Source organism: Chlamydotis macqueenii, chromosome 13 (assembly GCF_036417535.1).
Source record: "Chlamydotis macqueenii isolate bChlMac1 chromosome 13, bChlMac1.mat, whole genome shotgun sequence".
Lineage (NCBI taxonomy): Eukaryota > Metazoa > Chordata > Aves > Otidiformes > Otididae > Chlamydotis > Chlamydotis macqueenii.
In genome coordinates, this window is record NC_141568.1 from 20,737,031 (window position 1) to 20,763,781 (window position 26,751).

At 44.7% G+C, this 26,751-nt stretch overlaps 1 protein-coding gene and 1 long non-coding RNA gene across 6 annotated transcripts; one reads left to right on the top strand and one right to left on the bottom strand.

Annotated features, from left to right (window-relative positions):
- Nucleotides 1-82: 82 nt before the first annotated feature.
- Nucleotides 83-6,911, bottom strand: CNEP1R1 (CTD nuclear envelope phosphatase 1 regulatory subunit 1). Of its 2 annotated transcripts, XR_015260057.1 has the most exons (7): nucleotides 6,828-6,911; nucleotides 4,567-4,638; nucleotides 2,286-2,359; nucleotides 1,837-1,946; nucleotides 1,645-1,699; nucleotides 1,283-1,384; nucleotides 83-850 (listed from the first exon to the last, which is right to left on the bottom strand). XR_015260057.1 is itself a non-coding variant. In XM_086758351.1 (6 exons), the coding sequence occupies exons 1-6, from the start codon at nucleotides 6,850-6,852 to the stop codon at nucleotides 1,343-1,345; spliced, it is 378 nt and encodes a 125-aa protein (XP_086614477.1). In that variant the 5' UTR covers nucleotides 6,853-6,911; the 3' UTR covers nucleotides 83-1,342. The 2 variants fall into 2 exon arrangements, 1 of the variants encoding a protein (XP_086614477.1); XM_086758351.1 differs by having other exon boundaries at nucleotides 83-1,384.
- Nucleotides 6,912-9,794: 2,883 nt separating this feature from the next.
- On the top strand, nucleotides 9,795-26,494 carry LOC147599156 (uncharacterized). 4 transcript variants are annotated; one of them, XR_015260028.1, is made up of 7 exons: nucleotides 11,870-12,101; nucleotides 16,971-17,051; nucleotides 18,923-19,036; nucleotides 22,120-22,244; nucleotides 23,759-23,853; nucleotides 25,284-25,343; nucleotides 26,228-26,494. It is a non-coding gene; the product is annotated as an uncharacterized LOC147599156 (long non-coding RNA). The 4 variants fall into 4 exon arrangements; XR_015260027.1 differs by lacking the exons at nucleotides 11,870-12,101; nucleotides 25,284-25,343 and adding an exon at nucleotides 9,795-9,884; XR_015260025.1 differs by lacking the exon at nucleotides 25,284-25,343.
- The last annotated feature ends 257 nt before the right edge of the window (nucleotides 26,495-26,751 follow it).

The following is a 26,751-nucleotide window of genomic DNA, read 5'->3' on the forward strand; positions in this document are numbered from 1 at the left end:
TTACAGACCTCAGCTATAAACCTCTGAAGTTCTTCTGGGTTCATTTGAGATCTGTATTTGCACAGTACGAAATAAGATAGCACCTGTTTATACAAAGATTTTATTTTATCCACATTTACCTACAAAATATACAGCAGTTAAAAATAATGGATGGGCAGATGACTTCCTGGAAAAAAAAAAAAAATCACAGGAGACAATTCTTAATGTCTCAACTGACAAAGTTACACCAACAGACTGCCTTTAAAAGCCAGTCTACCTTGCAGTAAGAGTTACTGAAGTTGCAACAGCTTTGCAGTTTTAGTCAATTAAAAGAGTTTGAAACAATTAAAAAGGCACCTTGGACAACTTAAACTCTTAAAACTCATTACAACTGTAGCTATTCAGAAGTTAAACGTTAGGTATATAACATCCACACTTTGCTTTTTAACACTCTGAATAACAAATTTTGTTATTTTATTGTGGCACTCTTTAGATCTTCTTCACCAAATCTGAAGTTATACATTTGCAATACTAGTTTCATATTCAGACTATTGCAGCACAGAAATCCACTCAGAATGGTCACGTGGACTTAAGATACAGTACCACCTTACAATCAGGAAGATACAAGCATATTTAAGACAATTTTTAAAACATTAAAATCTTAAAACAGCAGTGTTGTGAACCAGATCAAACAAGGAGCTACGTATGACCACACTGAAAGTGGCTGGTGCACTATATATACAGTTTGACAAATGTGATCCTCGATGTATTTGCAGAGTTCTTAAACAGTACGACCAGTTTTCTCCAGCAGACAGTCTTTCTGCAAGCCTTTTAACCAGTTCCAGAAACAGTTACCAGGAGACAAGGACAGCTGTAATGAGTAAGTGTGCTAATAAACCATCGTGGGAATGGTAAGTGTTCCTTTCAATACTGTTCATGAAAACAAAACAAAAAAAAATTCCATACAGCAAATATTACTTCTTTTCCTGAACATTGGCATCGATCTGCTATTTACAATAGCTTACGAAGACACATAACACAAATGAGGTTTGTTTTTCAAGTTCAACTTCATAGCTGATTAACATACTTCACCTGTATGTTCTGTTCTAGCTGAAGTAAAAAAGTGACACTAATACTGAAAAAGAGGTAATCAGAAGTAGCAAAAGCACTGATAATATGATAACAAAGAATTTGGATAAATATTCAAGAAAGTAATATTGCACACTTTCACTGTCAACTGTGTAAGACTTTCACTCCCAGGCAGTGACAACCAGTCCTGTTTAATTTTTTGCTGTCATACTACCTCAAACAAGGTCATTTTTGGTTTCCATGGCAGTGGAAAAAAACTGAAGGAAGACAGCCCTTATTGAACATGAGGCCTAGGTTTCAAAATTAATTTTCCAGTCTGCAAGACAGAAAAAAAAAAAAAAAAAATTAAGTTTAGACCCTGAAAGTTGAGCCCAACAATTGCACTTCAAGTTCAATGTTACAGGCTGAGTTTAAAACAACACACAGAACAATACTAAGTATTCTAGATTCCAGTTTTACAGATAGAATTTGTTAAGGTCTACACAAGTGCTGTTCAGGAAAAAAAAAAACTGCGTGCCTTTTTAAATTATTTGCATTTTTTTAAAAAAAACAAGGTTTAGGCAAGAAGCCACTTACATCATCACAGGACATATTATATTCTGCCAAAACAGTTCGACAGCGGGCTGCTATACTGTGTGGACTGTGTCAAGGAAAGCCGCTAACACTTGTACACAGAGCAAGTACAAACTGAAAAAGCAACATTAGCGTAGGCTTCAATCACAGCAGTAACTACAACACTTTTAGCTGACAAACAGGATTGAAGGATACATTGATGGTGCCACCACTCTTTTATGTATTCCAGCAAAGAACAAGCCTATGAGGGTAATACAGCTAATTGTGAAAAATGGGTGATTCCAAAGTGATGTGAAAAATGACACCTAGGAAAGAAATCAGATTAGTCCCACTACGTACTTTCTAAAACATACAGAAAGTTGCTGCCTAGTTCACTTAATTTAAAAACAAAACAAAACTGCTCCTAGCCATTTCTAAGTACTTGTGAACAATTCTTTAGATAAGCATTCAAGGTGTCGCATTTTGGTAGGCATTGTCCCAGGACACACTCCACAACAATTCCAGACAGCTTGAGAGCCTAACTAAAAGTGATCTCCCACTTTCATGGGAGAAAGCCGTTTGGTTTTCCAGACACTATACCACCTGACTACACCTGCAACACCAAGCTACGAAACAACTACATTGGGGATTAGTGTGATCTTTACCTTTTGCGTCTCGGGGTCTATTAACCAGTTCCAAGCACCAGTTGCTGTGCAGACTGATACCACTATCAGAATCACTGGTAAAGAAAAGAACGAGAGTCATAAATAGTGTACCTCACTCTGATTAAAAAGCATGTATTTTTCAGCAGCAGCTCTTAAGCATTTATTTCTTTTCCCACTTCTGAGGGAGGAAAAGCTTCTACTTGTAAGGCAGAAATTAAAACAGGCAAACAAACTTCTGCTATGTGAAACCGTAAAGATTCTCTGTAAGTTTTCTGGACAGGACAAGTGGGTACCAAAGTCTAAATTCTGTCAAGTAAAAACATCCTCATGCTTTGAAGAAATAAAAGTTTCTGAAATAACACTGTTAGCAAAAATGAGAGTTGGAAGACTGGAGTAAGAGTTATACCAAATGTTCGGTATGCTATTTGAGCTTAGGCAGTCTGGGCCATAGAAATGCAGCACCACTAAACTGCAGAGCAGAACTAAGGCCTCTATCCCACTAGCTCTTCTGCAGGAGAAGAACCTGAGGCATGAGCATCAGCGGTTTCAGTGGCACATCTCAGTTGTGTTATGCTCCCCACCTTGATCAGCACAATTACAAGAAAGGAAAGCTGACACACAGAAGAAACCACAAAAGTTAAACAGGAGTCAGAAAGCATATTAGCATGAGCACATGAAGATTAACAGAAACCTCTACACATCCAGCATGGCTTAGGAAGAACAGTCAATTCACTGGAAATGGATCATGCTAGACACATATTAGAGGAACACAAGATACTACAAAGGGTCAGGGAACAGGGGTTAATGGAAAAAGAAAACAAAACAAATACAAAGGTAGTGAAAGCTCATATTCTATTGCACACCCACAAAGCCTTGCAGCTTTCACTGGACATTTGGCAGTTCTGCGTGTGTTCTTTGGAGCCTGAAGTTCTGGATGCAAATAAAGTCTTTTACTGGGGGATGAAGGGGAAGGAAAACAAAAACGCAACATAAAAAAAAAAAAAAAAGCAAAGACCCAGAGTTACCAGTCTTTAGGATCATAGGAAAGAACCTGAAAACAAAACCCAGATATTAATGAAATACTACTTTCAGGTTTGTAAGATGGCTATAATTTACTATTGAGTTGCATATTCCTTATCGATATTACTAAATTAAACAGTAACCATAACAAGTTATGTTTTCAAAAGAAAGGTGGAAGATATCTATCAAAAGCATGGAGCTTCTTCTCCATAGAAATACTTTGTTTCCAGGATAACAGGAGGAAAAGTTAACATTGATAACTAAATAATAACTAAAGTAAAAAGTCCCCCTTTTACATGAATTACAAAACTAGGGGAAAAAAAAAAGTTAGCTAGCAAACACAATAGCGGTTATGCAAACCTCATTTAAATATGCTTGGAAGTTTCCAGTACTTTTTTTTTATTATTATATCTGACAGTAAATAGCAATTCTGGAAGCCAAAGGCATTCCTACAGTAGGCGGGCACAGGTTGAGCGGGCAGATCTACTTAAAAATATCTGCTTGCCTCCCAGTTGCTCTGAAATAAGGGGGTTGTGTTTTGGGGTGGAGTGGTGGTTTTGTTGTTTTTGCTTTTTAAGTAGTAATTCCTCCAGTTCCTTAATTTTAAATTAACCTCTTGGCCTCTAAGAAAAAAATATGTTATTTTATATGTTTTAAAAAATGTCTGTATTCTTTGAGTACGGAAACTTCAGCAGAATCTTAGAACAAAAAAGCAGTCTGCTTCCACCACGGACTACTGATCCCAAACGCTGGCAGCGTAACTGTGGTATTTTTTGCCTTCCCCCCTCCTTCAAACTTTCCTGTTAGAACAGAGATGAGGACATATTCTGCTCTCATGGCACACTGCTGTAACTTTTTTTACCTTCAGGTTTATAGGGGCTCTCTCATCCAATCATATTTAGTTCAAGTAACTATAGTGACTGTCTGGGAAGTCTGAGCCTTCAAAAAAAAAAAAAACCAAAACAACAACAAAAACCCAAAACAAAACAGAAACAAACACAACAACTTACTGTCTCAACTATTTCCAGAATAATTCAGCCTTCATCAAGTTCAGTCTTGACCTCATTTTTCTAACTCTGGCTAAAGTATTAGTTTGTTATCTTGTATTATCTTGTTGCAGAGTATTCGAATGTAAGCCACAGAAATTTTAAAGACAGTTTAAGCACAGATTTTTGTTTGGGCAAACATAAATCAAAGATACACACTGGTAAATCTAAAAGAAAGAGAGAATCCTGTTTATCCCCTGGAACATCAAACTTACTTCTCCAACGTCCTGTAGCTGGTTGCAAACATGCAATATATTCAGTAAGTCTTCTTTCAAAAGCTTTGAGATCTGGGGAGGATGTATAGCAAGCATAATTAGATCTTCATCTACTTTATCAAATTTTAATGTCAAAGATAAAGGAATGCACTTTTCCCCTGTGCACGCCCAATTCTTAAACAGGCAGAGAAAACCAAGGCAATGATCATTTAGAGGTAATGAAAGCATGGTCGAAGTAGCTTCACACAACTTTAGCTAAAAAGTACAATGATGGAGTTACACTAAATGCAAGAAACATTCCCACTTACTGAAAAGAAAATCAATATAGTTGAGAAATCAGAATATAGGACATCAGGAAACCATTAGGTTCTATGATGTATATAATGGTAATAAAAAAAAAAAAAGTTGGCCATTTGTCAGCTGTTCAAGGAATTGTTTGTAGCAGCCTGGCTTTGATGACTTTGTTTTGTAGAAATTTTTAGTGCCATGATATACACTCACACACACACACATATATATATATGTAAAAACCCACAGCAGACACTAGCCCAACAATCTTATTTTAATTCTTTTTGTCTTTAAATGCATCTTTCCTTTTATTGCTATCATTCTCCCATGGTTTTCCATTGAAATTGCTGTTAAATGCTGAGCAGCATTTCAAGCTCATTTCTTAACAACAAAAAAAAAAACACCCAAAAAAAAAAAACCACCCCAAACTTAGCCACCTAATGTTTGTCTACAAGGAGCTGTTCCACCTGAAGTTTATGTTAGGTTTAAGCTTCTGTTCAACAAGGTCAATATTTGACAACATTCCAGTCAAAGCTACAGTTCTACCTGGAGTGAATTTTTATTAGCATAAACTTAGCTTTCAGCTGAGGTGTTTCAGTTAGCATCACTCTGGAAATTTTTTTCCTTCAACTTGCAACTACTGCTAAACTATTTACTGTAATAAAGCAATTACTGAGAAGATTAGAAGAAATATACCTATTATGATCCTTACTAATGCAGTTTTCCAAACTGTAAATTTACTCCTAAGTGGTTTGCAGGTGAATTCATGCGGGATGATTACAGCATCTTGACTTCAGCCACAGAACAGCTAACTAGTCTTAATTACTGCCAACAGCCTGGTAGGTACAGCCTGTCCTGCACCTCCCTTCTGGGGAAGCTAAGCCACTGCCAGTAATTAAAGCTAATTAACCATTTCTTGACTAGCACAAACCCCTACAACTAGTCACAGAAGCGAGAAGGGAAATATGAGGCATCACATGAAAACCTGCTATTTGAGAAACAGCCCCTGGTAGGCATAAAAATCAAGCTATTGATTAACTAAGTTCTCAAGAAATGCATAATGTAGACAGCATTAAAATAGAAAACAGGAAAAAAAGCCTTTCGGAAAACAGGAGCTTAAAGCTTTAACTTGGTTTTGGATAGCCACGTTCCAAGAACGTTCTCCGAGTTCTTTGGCACCCGGCAGTGCAACTAGCAGGGCACACACCCCTAGAGCTCGTGCAGACACCGCGGCCACAAAGCCATGCCAACGCCAGACTCCCACTTGTTGACGTGTCTGCCTCAAAACACCTGCCAAGTCAGAGACACTGATGCACTTTTAAAACCTCTACCAGTCTTATTTTTGGACGCTAAAAACTCCTTTCGGGGTTCTGACATCCAGTAAAGCGTGACTTCAAAGAACTTGTAACCCAAACCATCAGTGGTCTGACCTCTTTGAGGTCACGTCCATCAAAGGCAAGAGCAGCCCCGGAGCGGTGCGATGCCTGGCGTGCTAGACGGGACTCACGGCTCTCAGAAACGCACTCCACGTAAAAACCCACCAGCGGAGAAGCCGTGACCACAGCACAAGCGGATTTTAATAGGCTGCAGCCGAGAAGGGGCAGGGAAAGGGAAGGCCCGCTGGGCCCTCCGCGCCTCCTCCCCAGCAGAGGCGGGCGGCTGACGGGCCCGCACCGGGAGCCCTCGGCGCGGGCCTGCCTTCCCTGCGGGCCGGCCGGAGAGCACAGCCGTCGCCGCCGCCCGCCCCCGCGCCCCGGGCTGCGGAGGTGGCCCCGCACACCCCGCCCCAGCTCGCCTGTCCGGGCCGAGAGGGAGCACCGGCCCCGGGAGCGCAGCGGAGAGGCAGCCCAGGCCTCCCGGGGCCGCTTCGCCTCGCTCCGCAGGGACGAGGCACCGGCGCGGTCGGGCGGCCCAGGCGCGGAGCCGGAAGCTCCCGGCGCGCCGAAGAGGCAGCTCCGGGCCGCCGCACTCACCCTCAGCCTGGTCCAGGGAGTTCATGGCGGGCGGGCGGAGGCGGCGGGTGCCGGCCGTGCCCCTCGCCACCGCCCGGCCCCTCCCCCGCAACAATGCCCCGTTCTACTGGCCGGACCCCGCTCGCCGCGCCCCCTCCTTCAGCAAGCGCGGCCCGCATTGGTTGAGGAGGAGGGAAGGGCAGCGTTTCGGGCGTGGCTCCAGCCATTTGAGGGCGGCGGCGGGGAGCGGGGGTGGGCTCTGGGGGCTTTGCTGAGTTTTGCTCCCCTTAGGACGGGCGGGTCACGAACCCAGCAGTGCCTGGGCCCTTCCGGGAGCGGGGTGGCACCGAGGGGCGGTCTTCGCGGGGGGGCTGCTGCCGCGCCGCGCCGCGCCGTGCCGCGCCGCGCCGTGCCGGGCCGTGCCGGGCCGCGCCGTGCCGGGCCGTGCCGTGCCGTGCCGTGCCGTGCCGGGCCGTGCCGCGCCGGGCCGTGCCGTGCCGCGCCGTGCCGCGCCGCGCCGCGCCGTGCCGCGCCGCGCCGTGCCGGGCCGTGCCGGGCCGCGCCGTGCCGGGCCGTGCCGTGCCGTGCCGTGCCGTGCCGGGCCGTGCCGCGCCGGGCCGTGCCGTGCCGCGCCGTGCCGCGCCGCGCCGCGCCGTGCCGCGCCGCGCCGTGCCGGGCCGTGCCGGGCCGCGCCGTGCCGGGCCGTGCCGTGCCGTGCCGTGCCGTGCCGGGCCGTGCCGCGCCGGGCCGTGCCGTGCCGCGCCGTGCCGCGCCGCGCCGCGCCGTGCCGGGCCGTGCCGGGCCGCGCCGTGCCGGGCCGCGCCGTGCCGTGCCGCGCCGTGCCGTGCCGTGCCGTGCCGGGCCGTGCCGCGCCGGGCCGTGCCGTGCCGCGCCGTGCCGCGCCGCGCCGTGCCGGGCCGTGCCGGGCCGGGCCGTGCCGCGCCGTGCCGGGCCGTGCCGTGCCGGGCCGCGCCGCGCCGTGCCGGGCCGTGCCGGGCCGCGCCGTGCCGGGCCGTGCCGTGCCGTGCCGTGCCGTGCCGGGCCGTGCCGCGCCGGGCCGTGCCGTGCCGCGCCGTGCCGCGCCGCGCCGCGCCGTGCCGCGCCGCGCCGTGCCGGGCCGTGCCGGGCCGCGCCGTGCCGGGCCGTGCCGTGCCGTGCCGTGCCGTGCCGGGCCGTGCCGCGCCGGGCCGTGCCGTGCCGCGCCGTGCCGCGCCGCGCCGCGCCGTGCCGGGCCGTGCCGGGCCGCGCCGTGCCGGGCCGCGCCGTGCCGGGCCGCGCCGTGCCGTGCCGCGCCGTGCCGTGCCGTGCCGTGCCGGGCCGTGCCGCGCCGGGCCGTGCCGTGCCGCGCCGTGCCGCGCCGCGCCGTGCCGGGCCGTGCCGGGCCGGGCCGTGCCGCGCCGTGCCGGGCCGTGCCGTGCCGGGCCGTGCCGCGCCGTGCCGGGCCGTGCCGGGCCGTGCCGGGCCGGGCCGTGCCGTGCCGGGCCGGGCCGTGCCGGGCCGTGCCGGGCCGGGCCGGGCCGGGCCGGGCCGTGCCGGGCCGTGCCGGGCCGGGCCGTGCCGGGCCGCGCCGTGCCGGGCCGCGCCGGGCCGTGCCGCGCCGTGCCGCGCCGCGCCGTGCCGGGCCGTGCCGCGCCGGGCCGTGCCGCGCCGCGCCGTGCCGCGCCGTGCCGTGCCGGGCCGTGCCGTGCCGCGCCGTGCCGGGCCGTGCCGTGCCGGGCCGTGCCGCGCCGTGCCGTGCCGGGCCGTGCCGCGCCGTGCCGGGCCGTGCCGTGCCGGGCCGTGCCGGGCCGTGCCGGGCCGGGCCGGGCCGGGCCGGGCCGTGCCGTGCCGGGCCGTGCCGGGCCGTGCCGGGCCGCGCCGTGCCGTGCCGGGCCGTGCCGTGCCGCGCCGTGCCGGGCCGCGCCGTGCCGGGCCGTGCCGCGCCGTGCCGCGCCGTGCCGTGCCGGGCCGTGCCGGGCCGTGCCGGGCCGTGCCGTGCCGGGCCGTGCCGGGCCGGGCCGTGCCGGGCCGGGCCGTGCCGGGCCGTGCCGGGCCGTGCCGTGCCGGGCCGTGCCGTGCCGGGCCGTGCCGTGCCGCGCCGCGCCGTGCCGCGCCGCGCCGTGCCGGGCCGTGCCGTGCCGGGCCGTGCCGGGCCGTGCCGGGCCGCGCCGTGCCGGGCCGCGCCGTGCCGGGCCGTGCCGGGCCGCGCCGTGCCGGGCCGCGCCGCGCCGTGCCGGGCCGTGCCGGGCCGCGCCGCGCCGGGCCGGGCCGGGCCGGGCCGTGCCGTGCCGGGCCGGGCCGGGCCGTGCCGGGCCGTGCCGGGCCGGGCCGTGCCGTGCCGGGCCGTGCCGGGCCGCGCCGTGCCGGGCCGTGCCGCGCCGGGCCGTGCCGCGCCGCGCCGGGCCGCGCCGGGCCGTGCCGGGCCGGGCCGGGCCGGGCCGGGCCGGGCCGGGCCGGGCCGGGCCGGGCCGGGCCGTGCCGCGCCGTGCCGTGCCGCGCCGCGCCGCGCCGGGCCGGGCCGGGCCGGGCCGTGCCGGGCCGAGCCGGGCCGTGCCGCGCCGTGCCGCGCCGCGCCGGGCCGGGCCGTGCCGGGCCGGGCCGTGCCGCGCCGTGCCGGGCCGGGCCGGGCCGGGCCGTGCCGGGCCGTGCCGGGCCGTGCCGCGCCGCGCCGGGCCGGGCCGGGCCGTGCCGCGCCGGGCCGGGCCGGGCCGGGCCGCGCCGTGCCGGGCCGTGCCGCGCCGGGCCGTGCCGGGCCGTGCCGCGCCGGGCCGGGCCGGGCCGGGCCGCGCCGTGCCGGGCCGTGCCGTGCCGCGCCGTGCCGGGCCGTGCCGTGCCGCGCCGTGCCGGGCCGGGCCGGGCCGCGCCGGGCCGGGCCGCGCCGGGCCGGGCCGGGCCCCGGCCGCGCTCTGGCGGGGGCCGTCGTCTTGGGGACGGTAGCGCCCGAAATAGCGAGTGTCTAAAAGCACCGTTTAAAGATTGTTTTTGGTTTTGTTTTTTTTTTTCCTAGGTTGTAACCGTCCTGCTGGCCCTACAGACGTCAGCCACCATGATCCCGTGGCTCTTGCTGCTGTCCGCTGCCGTCCCAGCCGCGATACGGAGGTAACCGAGCTGTTGTTTTTCCTAAATAAAAGCTTTTTAAACTTGCCGAGTAGCTTGATGAGCGAGCTCTCCGGGGGCCAGGCTCTGCGCTGCCGTTCTCTCCCAGCTCCGCGGTGCTGGAGGCAGTTTCTGTCGGGGGCCCCCAGGGCGGGGGTGCGGTTCCGCGTCTCTCCCGCGGAGCGCGGACGGGGCGTTACTTGTGTGCCAGGGCTTCCTCAAAGGGAGCTTGAAAAGCTGTGACAGTGAGATTGGTAGCTCTCATCGGTTTAAAGTGTAATCACAAAAACTCGTGTCTTCTGGAAAGTCTTAAGTTACTTTTGCTTTGGTGGTGGCCCACTGCGATGGGCATGATGCCGATGATGGCATGATATTTTTGTCAGAGCAGTTATGAGTCCAGCTTATTATAGTTTTGCCTAGCTAGTTGGCACCGGTTTTGCCAGTGTAAAAACCGACAGAAACACTTCCGCTGGTGGTGGCTGGAATTCTGTCAGCCATGTGGAAAGGCTGAGCCCCTCAGTGGTGGGTTTTTTGTCTGTTGATAAAGACTGTAGCATGTATTACCTCTAGAATATGTGACTGAATCAAAAGCCTGGAGTCTGGGAAGTAGATGTTTTTTTTCCTTACTACAACTGTACTCTTGCAATTGGCAGAACCTTAAATTAATCAGACCCCAAGAAGCTAGATGCTACTATGAAAAACTGAGTGCTCTGCATGGCCCTTGGAGATGTCTAGCATCTTGAAAGTATCAGAAAGTTAGAATTTGCACTAGACTACTTACATTTCTGTGAGTTTGTGGATGTGCATATCTCCTCCTGATCTCTTTTATCTTGCTCTAGCAATTAGATTTATTTCTGAACAGATACAGATATCTTAAAGCTGATTTTTACTCAAGCTTTCATGATTTGTGACACTTAAAAGCAGAACCTACACCTGGAAAAAAATTTCAAGAGCAATACTCCTTGAGATATTTAAGCAAATTGTAATTCCTTTATTGTTTATAATGTAAAACTTATTGGGCAATTCAAAATGCTTTCATTTCCCTTAATTTTTTTTCCAAGAAAGTTATACTCTCTTCTGTACAATTCTGTTGACTGGAGACTAGCTAAGGTAAATGAGACAAGACAATGTAACTGTCATCGTACTACAAGTATGACTTGAATAAACTGTTTCTTAAGGTTAGCACATCTGTAAATTATCCTTCGTCTCTTTCTGCCAGCACCTGTGAAACCTTAAAATTAACAGCTTAAGCAGACGTACCTAGTGTGCATTTGAACCGCTTCCTAATGCGGAGGTGACTGGAAGAAATGTGCTTTGTCAGCCTGGAATGATATCTTGCGTGTCTCCTTTCGAGGTGCAAGGGATGCATCTTTTTGAGTTTAGCGTCTTTGCTATCTGTTTCTGGTTCTCACAGCTGTACTTTGAGCATAATGTGAGAGCATCTGTTAGCAGCATCTGCTATCAGAGATAATTAGAATGGGTCACTTGTTTCTTAGTTTGATTGCATTTCCAGACTTCTCCTGCACGTTTTCCTCTGCGTAATCCCTTCTCCTCGTTTGCCTGCAAACAATCCCTCCTTCTTGAGGCAACATGTGACTTCAGAGATACTGTGTTAGTGTTTAAGGCTGTTAAAAAAGCAGTCTTTCTGAATTTGCTAAACCTGTATTTTTATAAATATGTTTATTGTAGTAACTACCTTCCAAGTTAGAAGAGTATTATACTAACTTACAATTAGTGATATGAGGCTAGTGTTTACATGCTTTACATTCTTTATATATGCTAAGCAGATCTTGGAAGCTTAAAATCTTAACAAGAAACTGTCCTTTTTTTTCTTAATTTCTTATAATTTTCCAAGCTGGGTGTTACTTATCCACAGAACTACTGGAGTTTTTTTTGTTTGTTTGGGGTTTTTTTGTAAGGAGATCTTGATTTAGACAACAAAAAAATTCTGATCAGCATTTTTTTTCCATTATGTTTTTTGTAGCAAGCCCATAGAAAGCATTTCAAGACTTATCCTGGAAGGCAAGCTTTATCAAATAGCAGCATCTCCAGTAGAAAAGAGAGAGCCTTTTGTTGGATGCCTGAGAAAAATCCACAGGATCATTGCTACACAATGTGTGCATAGTGTAAAATACACAATTTGTGTGTGTCTTGATGTAATAGAAGATTAATTTTCACTTAGAATTGTGGCTTGAAATTTGTCCTGCCACAGGGAATATGGTAAGTTATGGCTTGAGATGCTAAAAATTGTTTGCATTTTACTAGTCTATAAAGTTAATTGGTTGTCTTCTGTTCTTTTTTCTGCAACTGAAGTGAGATTTTTATGTACTTGTAGGTAAAGACAGGAGTAGTAAAACTCACCCTCTTATTCCTTATCTTCCTTCAGAAGAGAGGCTTCTTATATCCAAGATAACTTAATTTCTTTTTTTTAGTTTATTGCTCCTCTTAACACATTTTAGAGTAGCCTAAAGCAATGTTGTGCAAGTTCTGTGCTCTGATAGCACAGTTTTATTAATTATTTGTTCGCTGTTCTTTGCTGTTTGTCCTCGGTATTATTTAACCTCCAAACTTTCTTGACTTTCAGCCCAGGCGTAGATCCGGGTAGATTCCATGTCTTCTGAAGTGAATAACATGTAACAGAAAGGTTGCTATGAGGCAGTTTATGAAAAAAGTGAATCTTGGGATATTGGGTATAAGATACCAAATGAAACAAAGCTCCCTCAGCAACTTGTTCACTTGATGTCTTTTTTTTGTTGTTGTTTTATGCTAAGATTCTTGTTTAGTCTTGAATAATTTGTGTTCAGCTTTTCCAGTTCCTAATCCTTCTCATTTAATGCCCGAGTAGTGTCTTCTCAGCCTTGCCTCTTACTCCTTGTGCTCTCCTATGCTTTGTATTTGGTTTTGTAACAAGCTGATGGGGAAGAGATGTATTCATCTCCTTTTTTCTTGTTTTGAGGGATACCTTAGTTTTTCAGATATCTTTAGCCATATGATAATATTGAGTGACAAAGTTGGGCATTTTATTGACTTTCAGGTCGGAAGTTAAGTGTTTAGAGCAAAGATATTTAATTTTAAAAACTTAGATTTATGGCAAAGATGACACTGTAATAATAAAGTCTCATAGGAAAACCAGACTGTTTGTTATTAACGATGTAGAGAACCCAAGACTGAAAGCAGAAATTGTTTTTTTTTACTTTTGACTTTGTCACATCCTCGCTGTGGGTAGAAGGATCTTGAGAGGTGGTGAGGCCGCTCTACCTGCCTGCCGGGCCGCTCCCCATGGGTATGTCCCCATCTCCCTCCCTGGCTGGCAGCTGCTGAGTAGCGTAGCCCAAGGTGTTAATACCAGCTGCCAAGGGTGTAGAGGACAGGCTGTGCTGCTGTTGCAGCTGCCTTCGTGTGGCTGACAGCTTCTGGAATGTTGGCATCTCATCGCTTGCTGTAACTCTTCTGCTCGTAGTCTGCTTTGTGGTAGAGACAGGAGTGGGAAGTTTGCTGGCATTTGAGATGATGAGCCATGTATCCCGCTGGCTTGCCAGGATGCGCTGTGTTTCTTCTTGTTTCCAGCCATGGTTTTGGGCGCATTTTTTTTTGTTTTTGTTCTACCTGAGATCCTGTTCACAGCAGCTGCTTTGAGGATTGCTTGCGTTCAGCTGCCTGCTTTTCCTGTACTTTTAGTGTTTGATACTACTTTTGCAAAACAAGGATTCTTTCCAAGCATGAGTGCTCCTTGTTAAAAACAAACAAAATAACCAGACTGGTGTGCTTGTGGTTATGTGTGTTTCTCTCACACTGTTCCATCTCATACTTGCTTCCAAAAGAGCATATTCTGAAATAATGTGACATTACCTCTGCTAAGTGAACTTTCCTTGCTCTTCTCGCTATAGTGCTGCGGTTATACCAGAGAAGTGGGAGATAATTTCTCTTGAGGCTTTTGGTTAATCATCTTTTGAGGAAAACCATGATGTTTCCAGATAAAATACAGAAGCTAAATGAATTCTTTATCTGTAATTATTTGTGCTCAGTTAGGTTATCAGTACCTTTAAAAGCCAAAACCAAACAAAACACACCCCTGGGGCAATCATATGTTTGTTTACATTAATACATGCATTAGATAATCTTCCTTTGTGCTATCCTCTGTATGTCTCTTGCCTTAGAACATAGGATCTTTGGGAAGTCCAGCAATTAGTACAAATAGAGCGCAACACATCCCAGCTCTGATTTGGAGATTCCTTATAACCACTGCAATAGAAATACAAAAGGTGCAAGGGCGAGGGGAACAAAAAAGGTAAAACAATTGTGACTCCTTTCCTAACAAAGCTGTACTCATGAAAGGCAGCTCTTGGTACAAAGCAGAGTAACCAGGTGTGTACAGGTTTGTCTTACGGTGAGTTTATATGCCGAGTTCAGGATGTAGATTTTCAGCAAGGTCTATCTTAGCTACTGTAATTGTAAAACATACTTAATTTAGAATGTGTAAGTGATGTACAAATGACACATCTTATGGGAAGCAAATAAATGAAATATTAACATAAATCACTTTAGATCCTGCAGGTTGCTGATGTATACCAAAAGCATTTCCTACTGTAAAATGTTCAGTACCACTTCACTGAAGGGAAAATAGATGAAGCAAGAGCTTTAAAAGGATCTTGTCTAAGCAGAAATCTTGGCTTTAAATGTCCCCCTGTGGCTGCAGATTTTTACAATTGCTCTTGTGTTGTCAGTATACTTTTTTTCGGCTTGCTTTAAACAATGTCAGGAGGAACTGACAGAGCTGCTGTATGGGCAGCATTCAGTAGGCTAGGCAAACCCAAGCAAGGAAACTCAACTTTTTCACATCTCATTTGTTAATGAAAGAGTGGCGAAGGAGAAATAGTACATCAGTTCTGTCTGATATGACACTCTTTAAAAAACAAAGGTAGTATGAAAATCTAATAAATGTGCTTATTTTATCACTGTTTAACACTTTGGATTATTCTGGCTTTTAAGACTTTTCTGGCCACATTACCTAACCCTTATTCTTACCTCTTTTAGTATAAATCTTTACAAATCATGTCAGTAGTTCTTTCCAATACAATTATTCAAAGGATTTTGGAGATCTGAATAGATAACAAAGCTTTCAGTAGCATAAAGAGAAATTATTCTAAGGCTTTGAACATCCTATGTGTTTAATAGTAAAATATCTGTAATGCTCTAGCAGGAACATACATTAATTTTAATAGTCATCTGGTCATATAAATAAACGTAGTATGTAAGAAGAATATCTTGTGCCTTGAAGCCTTCCAAATTCTAGGCTGTGCTCTTCAGAGACTGAATTCCAAAGCACTGTCTATTATGCGTGCCTGGCTACTGAGTGTCTGTGGCAAAAAGAGTGGATGTTCCTGTAATGATCTGAATTGGCAACTTCTATGGTGTACAGACCTGATTCTAGATACTTATTTTCTGAAAAGTTTGTTGTCCCATATTATGCTTTGTTTCAAGAGCAAACAGGGCTTTTGTCCTGTTCTCTTTCAGAATGCATATGTGCATATTTTGTCCGTTCTGGAGTTATCCTGCAATTCTTGAGGATTTTAAAATTACTTGCCTTTTTCCTTAAATAATTTTTTTTCTTTCTACTAGTGGTAAGGGAAACTTTCTCTCCACTAGAACCTGTATGTGGCCATATAGGAAATGCTGAGTGCATAATCGAATTGCCTGGATATGACTGTCTTCTAATTGTTTGGTTTTCCTGGTTTATACTTCTAGAAATAAGCTTGAAGAGAAGTTCTCAGGAGATTTAACATCATGTAGCTTAGCTCAAGCTATGGTTAAGTAAATTTAATGTTACTAATTTCTTATTCATACAGTTCAGAAAAATGTTGGAATGGGATTAGGTGATGTCCTTGAAGAACCTTTGTTTTTCCAGTGACTCTTGTAGGAAGAAAAGTGAGGCTTTTTAATGAACTAAGGGGTTATTTGAAAGAATGAGATGCACAGCTCCACAGGAATGTCATTGTACTGAGCACAGAACTAACTTGCATTTGCCCTTCTATTTGCAACTTCATCTCTCACCTGTGATAAAAGTATTTTTCTTTTGATTTTACATCTCTAAATGGGCATTCTTGGCTTAAATTGTTACTCAAAATGTAACTTCAAATGTAAGAATAACAATATGAAATTACCTGTCCATATTTTACTGTTACAAATGGTTACAACAAATAACCATCAATTACTGCTGATTGTTTTCCAATCTGTAGAATAGGAATAAAAATACATGGATATAAACAATAGGGATGTAATGTAAGGCTTTATTTCACCCATACTGTCTTATCTGTTGACCAAGGATCTTGCAAGTGCTTACAATCCAAAGTATGAGAGTGGTTTTCAAAATAGAATATTTGAATTTCAAGAGCAAAGGACTTTACTAAGATACATACTCTTTAGCAATTTAGCTGGCTAGTCCACAGGTATCTGTAGGTGGTGTACTGGAGCAATCTTTCTTACTAAAATGTTTTCTTGAAGTGCAGCTAATGATTTTGCCAGTTGTTTTAAATACTCTCATTTTGATTAAATCTTTGAATTTGTAAGCTGAAAGAAAAACTTTCAGTGCTGAAGAATGTAGTCTTTTAAAGAATACTAAATTATTTCAAATCTGAGGTTAAAACATTGTGCTAGGCTTATGTGCCTTTTACCTTTCTAGTGAAGCACGAAAGAGATTTCAAAGACCTCATTTCATTAGCCTGGTCTATATTTAGTGAAAGGGTGCTCTATATACCCATGAAATCTGGAGAACTTGGGTGGCAAGATTATTGGAGATGCTGGGAGAGACAGAAAATGCAGAATACCAAGAAAAGCAACTAGCTGCTAGTGCAGAATGAGCTTCCATGCGTTGTGGGGAGCAGTCTTCTGCATTGGTTCAGTCTTGGTGAAACACAGGCATTCAATTAGCAGCATTCCCTTGGTAGGGAATACACTTAGTATTTTGAAAATTGCTGAATAAATCTGATTTATTTAAATCTCCCCATAAGCAAGGAAGAAAAAATATTTGCATGAACTGGCCTTTCATTTTAACTCAGAGAAGAGTGCATTCAAAATATGTTTTCTCCTTAGCTTTGAAGAGCTGTCTGGGCAGCAGTATGAGCATTTGACAAGGAGAGAAGATAAGTATGAGATACCAGTACTCCTAAAAAGGTAAGAATTGTAACTAGCTTCTCTTCCTCCTTAGGGCATGCGCCTTCACCTGTAGTTGACAGGCAAGTTCATAATATCGCTCAGGTCCCTTCAAGGCCTAGTGGTTGTAGCCTTAAATCGTTATAGCAAAATCAGAACTTTCTGGTTATCTTCTGGAGGTACCACTCCTTGGTGGATCTGAGGGTACATGTTGAGGCTTGGATTGCCGAATGATGGTGGTGTAGATTATTGAGTAAATATGTTTCTGCTTTGTGGCCTCTGAAAGCTGATAGAGAAAGATTCGTTCTTACTGCAGAAAAAAAGGCTGTCATGGCCAGTAGGACAGAGCGCCATGTCCCAGGAAATGCTGGCAGGTATATCCAGGTACGGCAGCACTCTGGGAACACGAGTTGCATTTGAATATGTGGATGCAATCTGGCAAACTTATAAGATGTGGGAGTATGGCAGGAGCCCCTTACTGATGAGCTTGCATTACCGGCTACATGAGGATTAGGTGAAAAAGCTCTCTGGTCTGGTTTTCTGCTGCAGCATTGTTGCGTATCACTAGAGGTTTCTTGGGTTCCTGGCAGACCAGGTGGGTGTTTCTCACAGCCCTTTATGCTGGAACTTGAGGGAAGGCAGATACTTTAAGAATCCATGTTGCTTAGATTCCTGGTGTGAATGTTGTAGCATGTGGGAAGATCTGTGTGAGGAATAACTGCTAATTGAATTGCAGGATCACTTACAAACTTACCTGTGCTCTGCCTGTAAGCTGTTCCAAGAAGGTACAAGAGGAATATTGCTTGATTAACTACCTGTTAGGCAAGTCAGTGAGTGATAGACATGCCAATAAAAAGCTGTATGTCTATGTTCAGCGTTTGAAAAATTCAGCCAGTGGTTGCAATGAGCAGAAGTGGAAGGTGTGGATTACAGTAGGCAGGGGATAGTAATAGAGACTATCTCCTTGCACCAAAGCAAAATTCTGAAAAAATTGCTTACAGTATCATCTTTTCTAACAGTGAGTGGCTCTGTCTGGCACTGAGGTTGTAGAGCAGACTGTGACAGCAGGGCTGGCTTATCAAGTGGATGCTCGTGAGCTGAAGCCCTATTTTGGGTGCGGATGAGATGTGGTATGTGACTGGGAACGAGGAGCTGGAAGTGGTTTGTGTTTGAGAATTAGTGGTGTTAACATACTACGCTCTGCTCAAGAGAGGAGAATGAATGCTTACCCACAAAAATCTCTTGAGTTACCTGGTAGCGCGGACCATCCTGTGAGGAAGAACTGTGTGTATATTTTGCAGATCCAGAAAAATTGGAAGGTGGCTGTATGTTGGAGATAAACAAGCAAGCTTATTTCTGAACTCCAACGTGGGTGTGTGTCTGGTGTGGGTATTTTTTCAATATGGCTCTTAATGTATTTAAGGTGTTCTGTAACATAGCTGAAAAATGTTCCAGTTTAGCTCCTGGTGTCTGGCTATAGCAAGAAAAGCCGTCTGAGTTTTCCTAGTCTTTCATTGCCTTCCCTTGGAGTGAGATTTGAGTCCCAGCATCAAAATGGAAGAAAGTTCAGGACAGAAGGGGACAAAAGTAATCCTCTGTGGGTTGGAATAGATGAATGGGCTGTTCTCAATAGATCAATTCTGTGAAGCCTGCAGCCAAGTTGAGCCATGTTTCTTAGGTGTTCTTGCATGTCTGTAACAAAATTCCTCAGGGAAAAAGAAAAGTGGAGGGGAAAAAAAAAAACCCTCTTGCTTCAAATAACTATTTTTATCATTTTTGACAGTATTGCTAAATGGTAAAGTAGTGAAGACTTGGTGATATTCTAATAGTTTTGCAGTCTGTGCTGTTGGTTAATTGATTGATTTATTTTTTTTTTTATAACTTGTTTGCAGATGACTGCACCAGGGATGATTGTAGAGAAAAGCTATACCTGCAGTTTCACCAACAGATGCAGGAAGAATGAGGTGCCTTCTGACTGTCGCTGTTGCCATCAGCAAGGAGCAAAAGTAGGTTTCCATTAGATTTTTTTTTTTTTTTTTCCAGCTAATTTTGTTACAGAGGTGGTAATTACATAGGTAAGTGTAAGCCAATTCAGAAATGTGACCCTGCAAATCTGTAGATAATGTTTGAAGATCATGCCTATTTAATGTTTCTGAATCTCCTTAATACTTCTATTAGTTCTAAAATTTCTTATGCATCTCCCAGGTTTTGGAGTATGATAGCTATGAGGGACCTGTCTAGGTTCTTAAAAAACAAAAAAAAGACTCTAGAATTAAATCTGATATTAATCCAATCATAATTTGTCTTTTTTGTTTTGTTTTAAAGGCCCCTTTTGTAGCATTTGGTTGGATTTTCTGGTTTCTTAATCTAGACATACTAAAAGTAGTTTCAGATACTGCTTTTGCCTGAGTAATTCTGGCAGGTTTTGATTCATGTCATAGACCTTACTAATTTGAAAGATTCCTTTCACAGTTGCCAACAGAAGGAGAAATGGAAGGTGGCTATATAAAAAGGAGTTTCAAGTACACAGAACTTATTTTGTCTAGTCTCTAGTTCTTTGTCAGTACTTGAAGCAAAACTAGAAGAATGCTTTGGAAAAAATAGATTCTTAGGGTAACATTCTGTTTAACAGAAGAAAAACTTATCACAAGTGTGTCTCCAGTCCTGGAAGAGAGTTAGCTTTTATTATATCGCTGTTCGTCTTCTGGAGGTAAGCTGGGTCAACTTGAATACAGAGATCTTAACCACTCAAATCCACAGACATCATTCCTCTTCTAAGAGGACTATCTAGAGAACTGGAAGTCTAAACTGTAGCTACTTTGATTCCTTATTGCTCCTTTGATATTCTAACTTTAATTTCTCTCTTCCTTCTCGTAGCAAAGTGTTTATACCAAATCTGTTATTGCTATCACTTTCCTATCTACATAATCCATTTGAAACTTACAGGAAATGTAGACCATATATTCTGCCTTCACATGTCTTCTAATAACAGAACCAACAAAATTATTTTAGACTGAGACAGTTGCTTTTTGTATCAAATGCTGGTGCTGTAAATGCAATATTTAATTGCCTTCCTCCTCACTGACCTCCATACTTGGCATATCCTCTTTTGATACTCAAATAAGATTGGGAATACACCAGTGATTTTCTGTTTCAGTTCATGGAGTGGTGCAGAAGTGTGGTGGTACCTAATCTCTTCAAGAGTGAGTTGGAAATTCTCTGCCACTATCATGGTTTACTACTCAATTGAAATGTTTAGTCCGTACTAGAGACTTGAAATCCAGATAGGAAAAACTACAGCTGCTGCAGCTGGGTTGGTTAGTGTGCCTGAAACGCAAAGATCATGTGGGATAATCAGAGCAGGTTGTAAATTGACTTATATTTTTTTTCATACAATTAAAAATAATTGAAACTGATAAATCAATTTGTTTTCAGTTATGTTAAGCCCAAATATGTTGCTTTTCTATGTAAATGAAACACTTTTAGAACTGTTTAAAAAAAGCAGGTGTACTACAGTGTATGAAAAATAAGCCATAGTTCTTCCTTGACCACTTCCTGTCCCATTGGTAATTTCAGGATCAGTGTTAGCAAGTTTTTCTGTTGGTGAAGCAAATGGAGCTTGTGACATTCATCTGTTCATTTTGCTATCCCTAAGAAACATGATATTCCAGATCTAAAAGACTAAAATCAAAATATCAGTAAAATTCTTATGTTTAGCATCTATCTCCAGAACACATGGATCACTACTTTTTATTTTTGTGCTGTCTTCTGTATATTTTTTTCAAAAAACAGGCTACTAACAAAATTATGCTAGTGCCAGTGTAATAGTTCATAATAGACTATATTCTTTTCATTTGAGTATTTCCCAGTATACTAGGATGATAGAAACAAATGATAAATATAAGTAATTTCAAGAATGTATTTCACTCTCAGATTTACCACTAAAACATAATCAAGCAGGAATCACTAACTGAAATTCCTTTTGTGTACATTATAGCTTCCTACTATGCTTTGACAAATAATTTTGAATTTTCCTGTGTGGCTTAAAATAGAGATCATGGTTACTTCCTGATACTGTAGGAAGTATATCTGATCAATGAATATGTTGTTTCATATTACATCAACTGAACAGCTATATTTTTCTGTTATTTTTTTAAATGTATGAAGTAGGTGAAAACACAAGCTTGATAAAGCCATCTCTCTCTTCTCTGTAGTGTATCGTAACATGCCTGTGGAGGATGCACTGGCTCTCGTAGTGAAAAGCTTTTGGGAATACATTTGCTGAGTGTGGACAACAGGAGTATACCAGGATGTCACGCAGGGCAGCTGATCTGCTGGATTACTGCCTCGCACGGAAGCTGTGCGAGATGTATAGTGTGCCCTGGCATTAGACGTGTTTCTGTTAAGTGCAGGGAAATACTTGGGCTGGGTGGAGTTGAACTCAGTAAGTGACTATGCAAAGACCAGAAAAAGATATGAATGAAGGTATTTGTATTTTTCCCACTGAAACAGAAATTCAAGCATCTTTTAAATCTGATATAAGCTTGGATACATTGCACATAAATAACCTGTAAGTAAATGATAGATGCTGGAGATCAGAAGTGCGTGTGTACAGTGCCAGTGTGTGCTATTGGCATCTGCATCCTAAAGTAGGGCGCATATACTTTTCGCAGCAGTGGACAAGTTACAAGGATGTGCACACAGGTCCACTCACAGGCAGTTGCTCTCTCACAGGTGATGGTTGCAAAGTGAATATTTGATAATCTGCTAATGCTGTTGTTTATTTAAGTTTTAATAACACTGCACTCCTCGGTGCATTTATGTTAGTGATATACATCAGTCTGTTAAGCAGAATGCAACTCTTGGTTCAACAGAATTCAGTAATATAACAGTGTATAAACTTATTTTAATTACAAAGTTTAAAATCCAGCAGAACATCTCTAAAAGAAAAAATAAACCCAGACACATATGTAAATTCTGGACTATTTTTATCTTAGGAGCTACTCTACAGAAAATTCTTGGATCCCCTTGTGATAAGGGATAGTGAAATTCTTACAGGCTTCTACTTGTGCTCTTAATGTCTTTTCAGGAATTGCTTAGCGCTTTTGTTCACTTAAACTAAAGCCTTGTTGAACAAACTGATCCTTGACTGAAGCTGAAGCCACAATGTGTCACGTGGATGCAAGGCCATGTACCAGCACTGCCAGCCCTACCGTAAGTAAACCTCTGCCTCTTCCCTGCCCAGCGGGACTGTGCTCAGACCGGTCACCCCTGCCTCAGGTTAAGCCCTCATATTTGGGTGATGGGGGCTCTTCTTCCAACAGTATTTCAGTTTTGTGTTTCAAAGTGATTCATTCAGTTTTCATGACTGACTTGATCACTTGCCACAGTACGTTTACTGATAAAAGTAGAACAAAACATAGTGGATACTGTGTGAGCTACGATCAAGTAGATGGGTGGGATGTGGAAAAATCTGAACTTGCAAATATTTGGCAGTGATCAAATAATAGTTGAAAGACTGGAACTCAGCCATGCTATTTTCAGAGCAAACTTTATGTGAAAGAATAGGAGAGTAGGGGGGTATATGATTCTTTATCTAAAAATGAATTTGTTCTAATATTATAAAAGCATAAGAATAAAAGCTCATCTTTCATGTCCTTAGTCTGAAATCTGATTCAGCTACTGTCCTTGCATCTGTTTGAAGTTGGTACAGGTTGAGGTGAACACCTGGCTATTTTAGAAAGGCTTTTCTTCCTCCCCTATTGTGAACTTTTCCCATTCTACAAAGCTTTCTTTTTTTAGTTACCAAGTTGGTTACAATTCTTTTGAGTTACTGAAGCTCATTTAAAGGCAAAAGGACAGCAGAAACAGTGAGGGCGGTTCAGGTTTTAAACAAGAATATTCCTGTATGCATGAGCTTAGAGTATGGGGCTTTGTTTTGAATTAAATTCTGCTTTAATGATTGAAACAAATAGAGAAGTCAGGAAAAACAGTTGTGACATCTGCTTAATTGAAATTTTTTTTTTTGTTGTTAAATGGGTAGCGTAAAAAGAAACCAGATGTATGCTTCTGACAGCTATTGATGTTAGTGCAATGTCTGATTCCTTGGAACGAATGCTAGGTGCAAATTGTATCAAAACTAGTGACCTGCATTATGGTCGTGGGTTAAATCCTTGCGTAGAACTGGCCTCACGTGACATCTAGTGTGTTGGTGATGACAGAATCACTCAAATAAAATCTGGCTTTAAGTTTCCTTACCAATTGTACTTCACTTGTCAGTTTGCATTTTAATTTGCACGTGCAGGTTAACGTTAATATCGGGGAGAGCTTTGCAGTGTGCTCCTGCTGAGCTTAGTGACGCTGCAGGGCGGTGTGCTCTGTTGTGAGGTACGCGCAGGAAGGCTGTACTTGCAGCGCAGTGGTTGTACGTCTTTTAAAGCAGGGTGCTGTGAACAGTAACGGCTGAGGCATTTGTAGCTGTTGGTGTGTGGTGTCGCCACTTTGCCTGCGGTGCTCGTTCCTGTACCTGTTTTTGGATGGATGACTGGCCTTTCTGCAGCCTGGTGGTTGTAGACCCTCATGGTTAAGTGTCCTGTGCAAAAAGCAGACTTTACCGCTTGTTTTAAAGCAGTTGACAGTAAAAAAACAAAGCCCATTTCCAAACAGGACTGTCAGATGCAAAGGATAATCTTCCACCATTTCTTTTTTTTTTTTTTTTTTTTTTTTAGCACCTGCTAAAGGATTTGGACTGCTGGGATGTCCTTGACATTGACCTGCAAAAGGGCCACTGCTTGGAGGGACACCCGGCCTTTTACTGATGCAGGTGAGAGTGACAAAGCTCTGGAGCTGTTTGGTTTAATAACTGCAAATAAATTCTAGTTAAAACCTTCCTGATGCTGACAACCATATATCTGTTCTAGCAGGAGAACTTTATTTCACTTGAAGAAAGATAGCCCTTGTTTTCATTATTTAAGCCAGTCTCTGCCTGAAGGATAGTGTTTCGATACTGAAATAATTAGATACCGCTTTCTAAAGCGTACGAGTCCTGTGGGTTTCTTTGGCTTTTTCATCATAACCAGGGTACTTAGCGCATAGTAACAACCACACAGGCATCTGTTGTCATCCAAGCAGAATGAAATGTTATTGACAGTAGAAATACAATAATGTGACTTATAATTAGAGTATTTATAACTTAAAATGGGTAGAAAAATTATTAGATATTGCTGTAGATGTAAAACAAAACTAATAATAATGCATACTTTCTGATTTAATTTTTTTTAATTGGGAGAGAGAAAGAAGGCCCGATTTCTAAGGCACCTGGAGAAACAAATGAAAGCTAAATTGGAAATAACTAATTTTCTTACAGCACCGTTTGAGTTTAAAGTTCTCATTTTAAACTCTTACAGAGTGGGAAAAAAAAATCTGAATCCCCACAGTTCACTGAGAATAGATTTGAAAAGGTAGATCACAAGCAGTTTAAATGAAGTAATTAATGACTCTAGCTAAGAAGTCACATGCCCTGCTTCTAGTGTTGCAGACCATGAGAGGGAAATACCTTCTGGCCTGTAGGAAGGCTGGCTGGCTTCTCTGTAGGGCTTTGCCTTTGTCTTTGTAGACTTGGCAGCGGGGAAATGAGATGCTGAAAAAAATTTTCTCCAATAATTTAAAAGAGGATTAGACCCATGGTGACTGATAACCTCTTACATGTAATTTCTGGTAATAGAGCTACGGTGGCTGTCAGAGCTGTACTTCTTGGTGTTGGCCAATAATTTGGCTGTTGTGTTGGAACAGAGGTTTTGGAGCAGCTGTGGTCACAACTGGAGGTAGAGGAGGGAAAGGACTTAGAGTTAGCTTTAGCTTGTACTCAGTAGAAAGCCAGTGCTTAGAGAGGAGCAGGTAAGTGACACGTCACACTGATTTGCAAGGCAAGCCAATTGTTGCTTTGAGTTTTATTTTTCAGCCTTTTTAAGGAGTGAAGGTTTTCCTCCTTGGTGGGAGTTACAGTAATAACTAAGCGTGATGGTTAAATGTGTGAGTAATTGGCCATCCCTGTATTTTATAGACAGATAAAATATATCATATGAAAGTATACTGATGTGCTTCTCTAGTTGTGAAATGGAAGTGGATATTTTTACTGCTTACTGTTTTTACTTACATGCATTGCTATGGAGTTACCTGAGAGTGCGCAGTAGGGGTGAACCAACATAATCTGAAAGGTGTTACCAGAACTATAAAATATTATTATTCTTTCAGGAGTATGGGTTGGTTTGCTCAAAGTTCTAAAGAGGAGACAACTCTCTCTGTTCATTGTGGGTAGGACAATAAGTAATTGGTTTAATCTGTAATAAAGATGATTTAGGTTAGATGGGAGGAAGTGTGTGGCCAGTTCATACCAGAACACATTGCTTGGACGGGAACAAGAATTAGTGAGGCACGCACCCATCAGTGGTAACACAGGGATACATGATTCTGCACCCAGCATCAGGACAGGATACACCTTTTCATTTGAACGCCGTTCTGCAGCGCAGTATTGGCTGGAGGAGTATGTTTTCAGGTGAAAGCCCACTGCAAAACTAAACCTCATTAATGTATGCAGGATACTTAAAATGAATAAGATATTGGACTGCATTTTGCATTAAAGTGAGAAGTTAAGTGTTAGATTACCTGTTTGAGGACATGGAACAATCAAAAGTTTATAGCGAATCATAGAATGGTTAGGGATGGAAGGGACCTTCAAAGCCCATCCAGTCCAACCCCCCTGCAAGAAGCAGGGACATCTCCAACCAGATCAGGTTGCTCAGAGCCCCGGCCAACCTGGGCTTGAACATTTTCCACCGCCTCTCTGGGTAACCTGTTCCAGTGTTCTACAACCCTCATTGTAAAAATTTTTTCCTAATATCTAATCGGAATCTACCTCCCTCTGTTTTGAAACCGTTACCCCTCATCCTGTCACACCAAGCCCTACTGAACAGTCTCTCTCCATCTTTCCTGTAGGCCCACTTTAGGCACTGGAAGACTGCTCTAAGGTCTCCCAAATCATTGTGCTTGATAATAGAGTAAAATGAAAAATTGAGGTGGCAATTAGCCTTTCACTGATGGAAGAGCAGAAATGATTTTTAGATCTAAGTAGATGTGGGGAGGGTGACCAAGTCCAGAAACTACAGCTGTCTTACAGTATTTGTTTTGCTTTGTCACAGCCATTCATGTTAAACCGGTACAGCACCAATGGGGAGCTTAACGAAGACGACACTGCTGACACCATTGGCAATACTGGGAGGCCTCTAACCGCACATGCATCCGCCTTCTGTCACACTCCAGCCTCTGAGCACTTCTGAAAAATTTAAGAAGGCTTTTCTATTAAAACAAATACTCATGAATGTCAGTTTTGTACCTTTGTAATTTTAAATTAGAAGCTGCTAAACAGTCACAGAATAAAGTTAACTGTTTTACACAGTTGTCACCAATTTCACTTAGTGGTTCAACTTCATCTGACTACTCAAGTTAGAATGAGCAGGTCCAGTCAGACCTGGTTTTTAGTACGTTGGATGGGATGGGTGGAATTTCTCTAAATTCAATGAAAATCCATCAGTTGTTTCTACATTTTACCTTACAGAGGGAAGAAGGTGAAAGGACTAACTTCAGCCTCAACCAGAAATCGTTGGTGCTGCTTGCTCACCTGATAACTGACAGTTTTGAAACAGTTTTATATCAATCTCTTGAG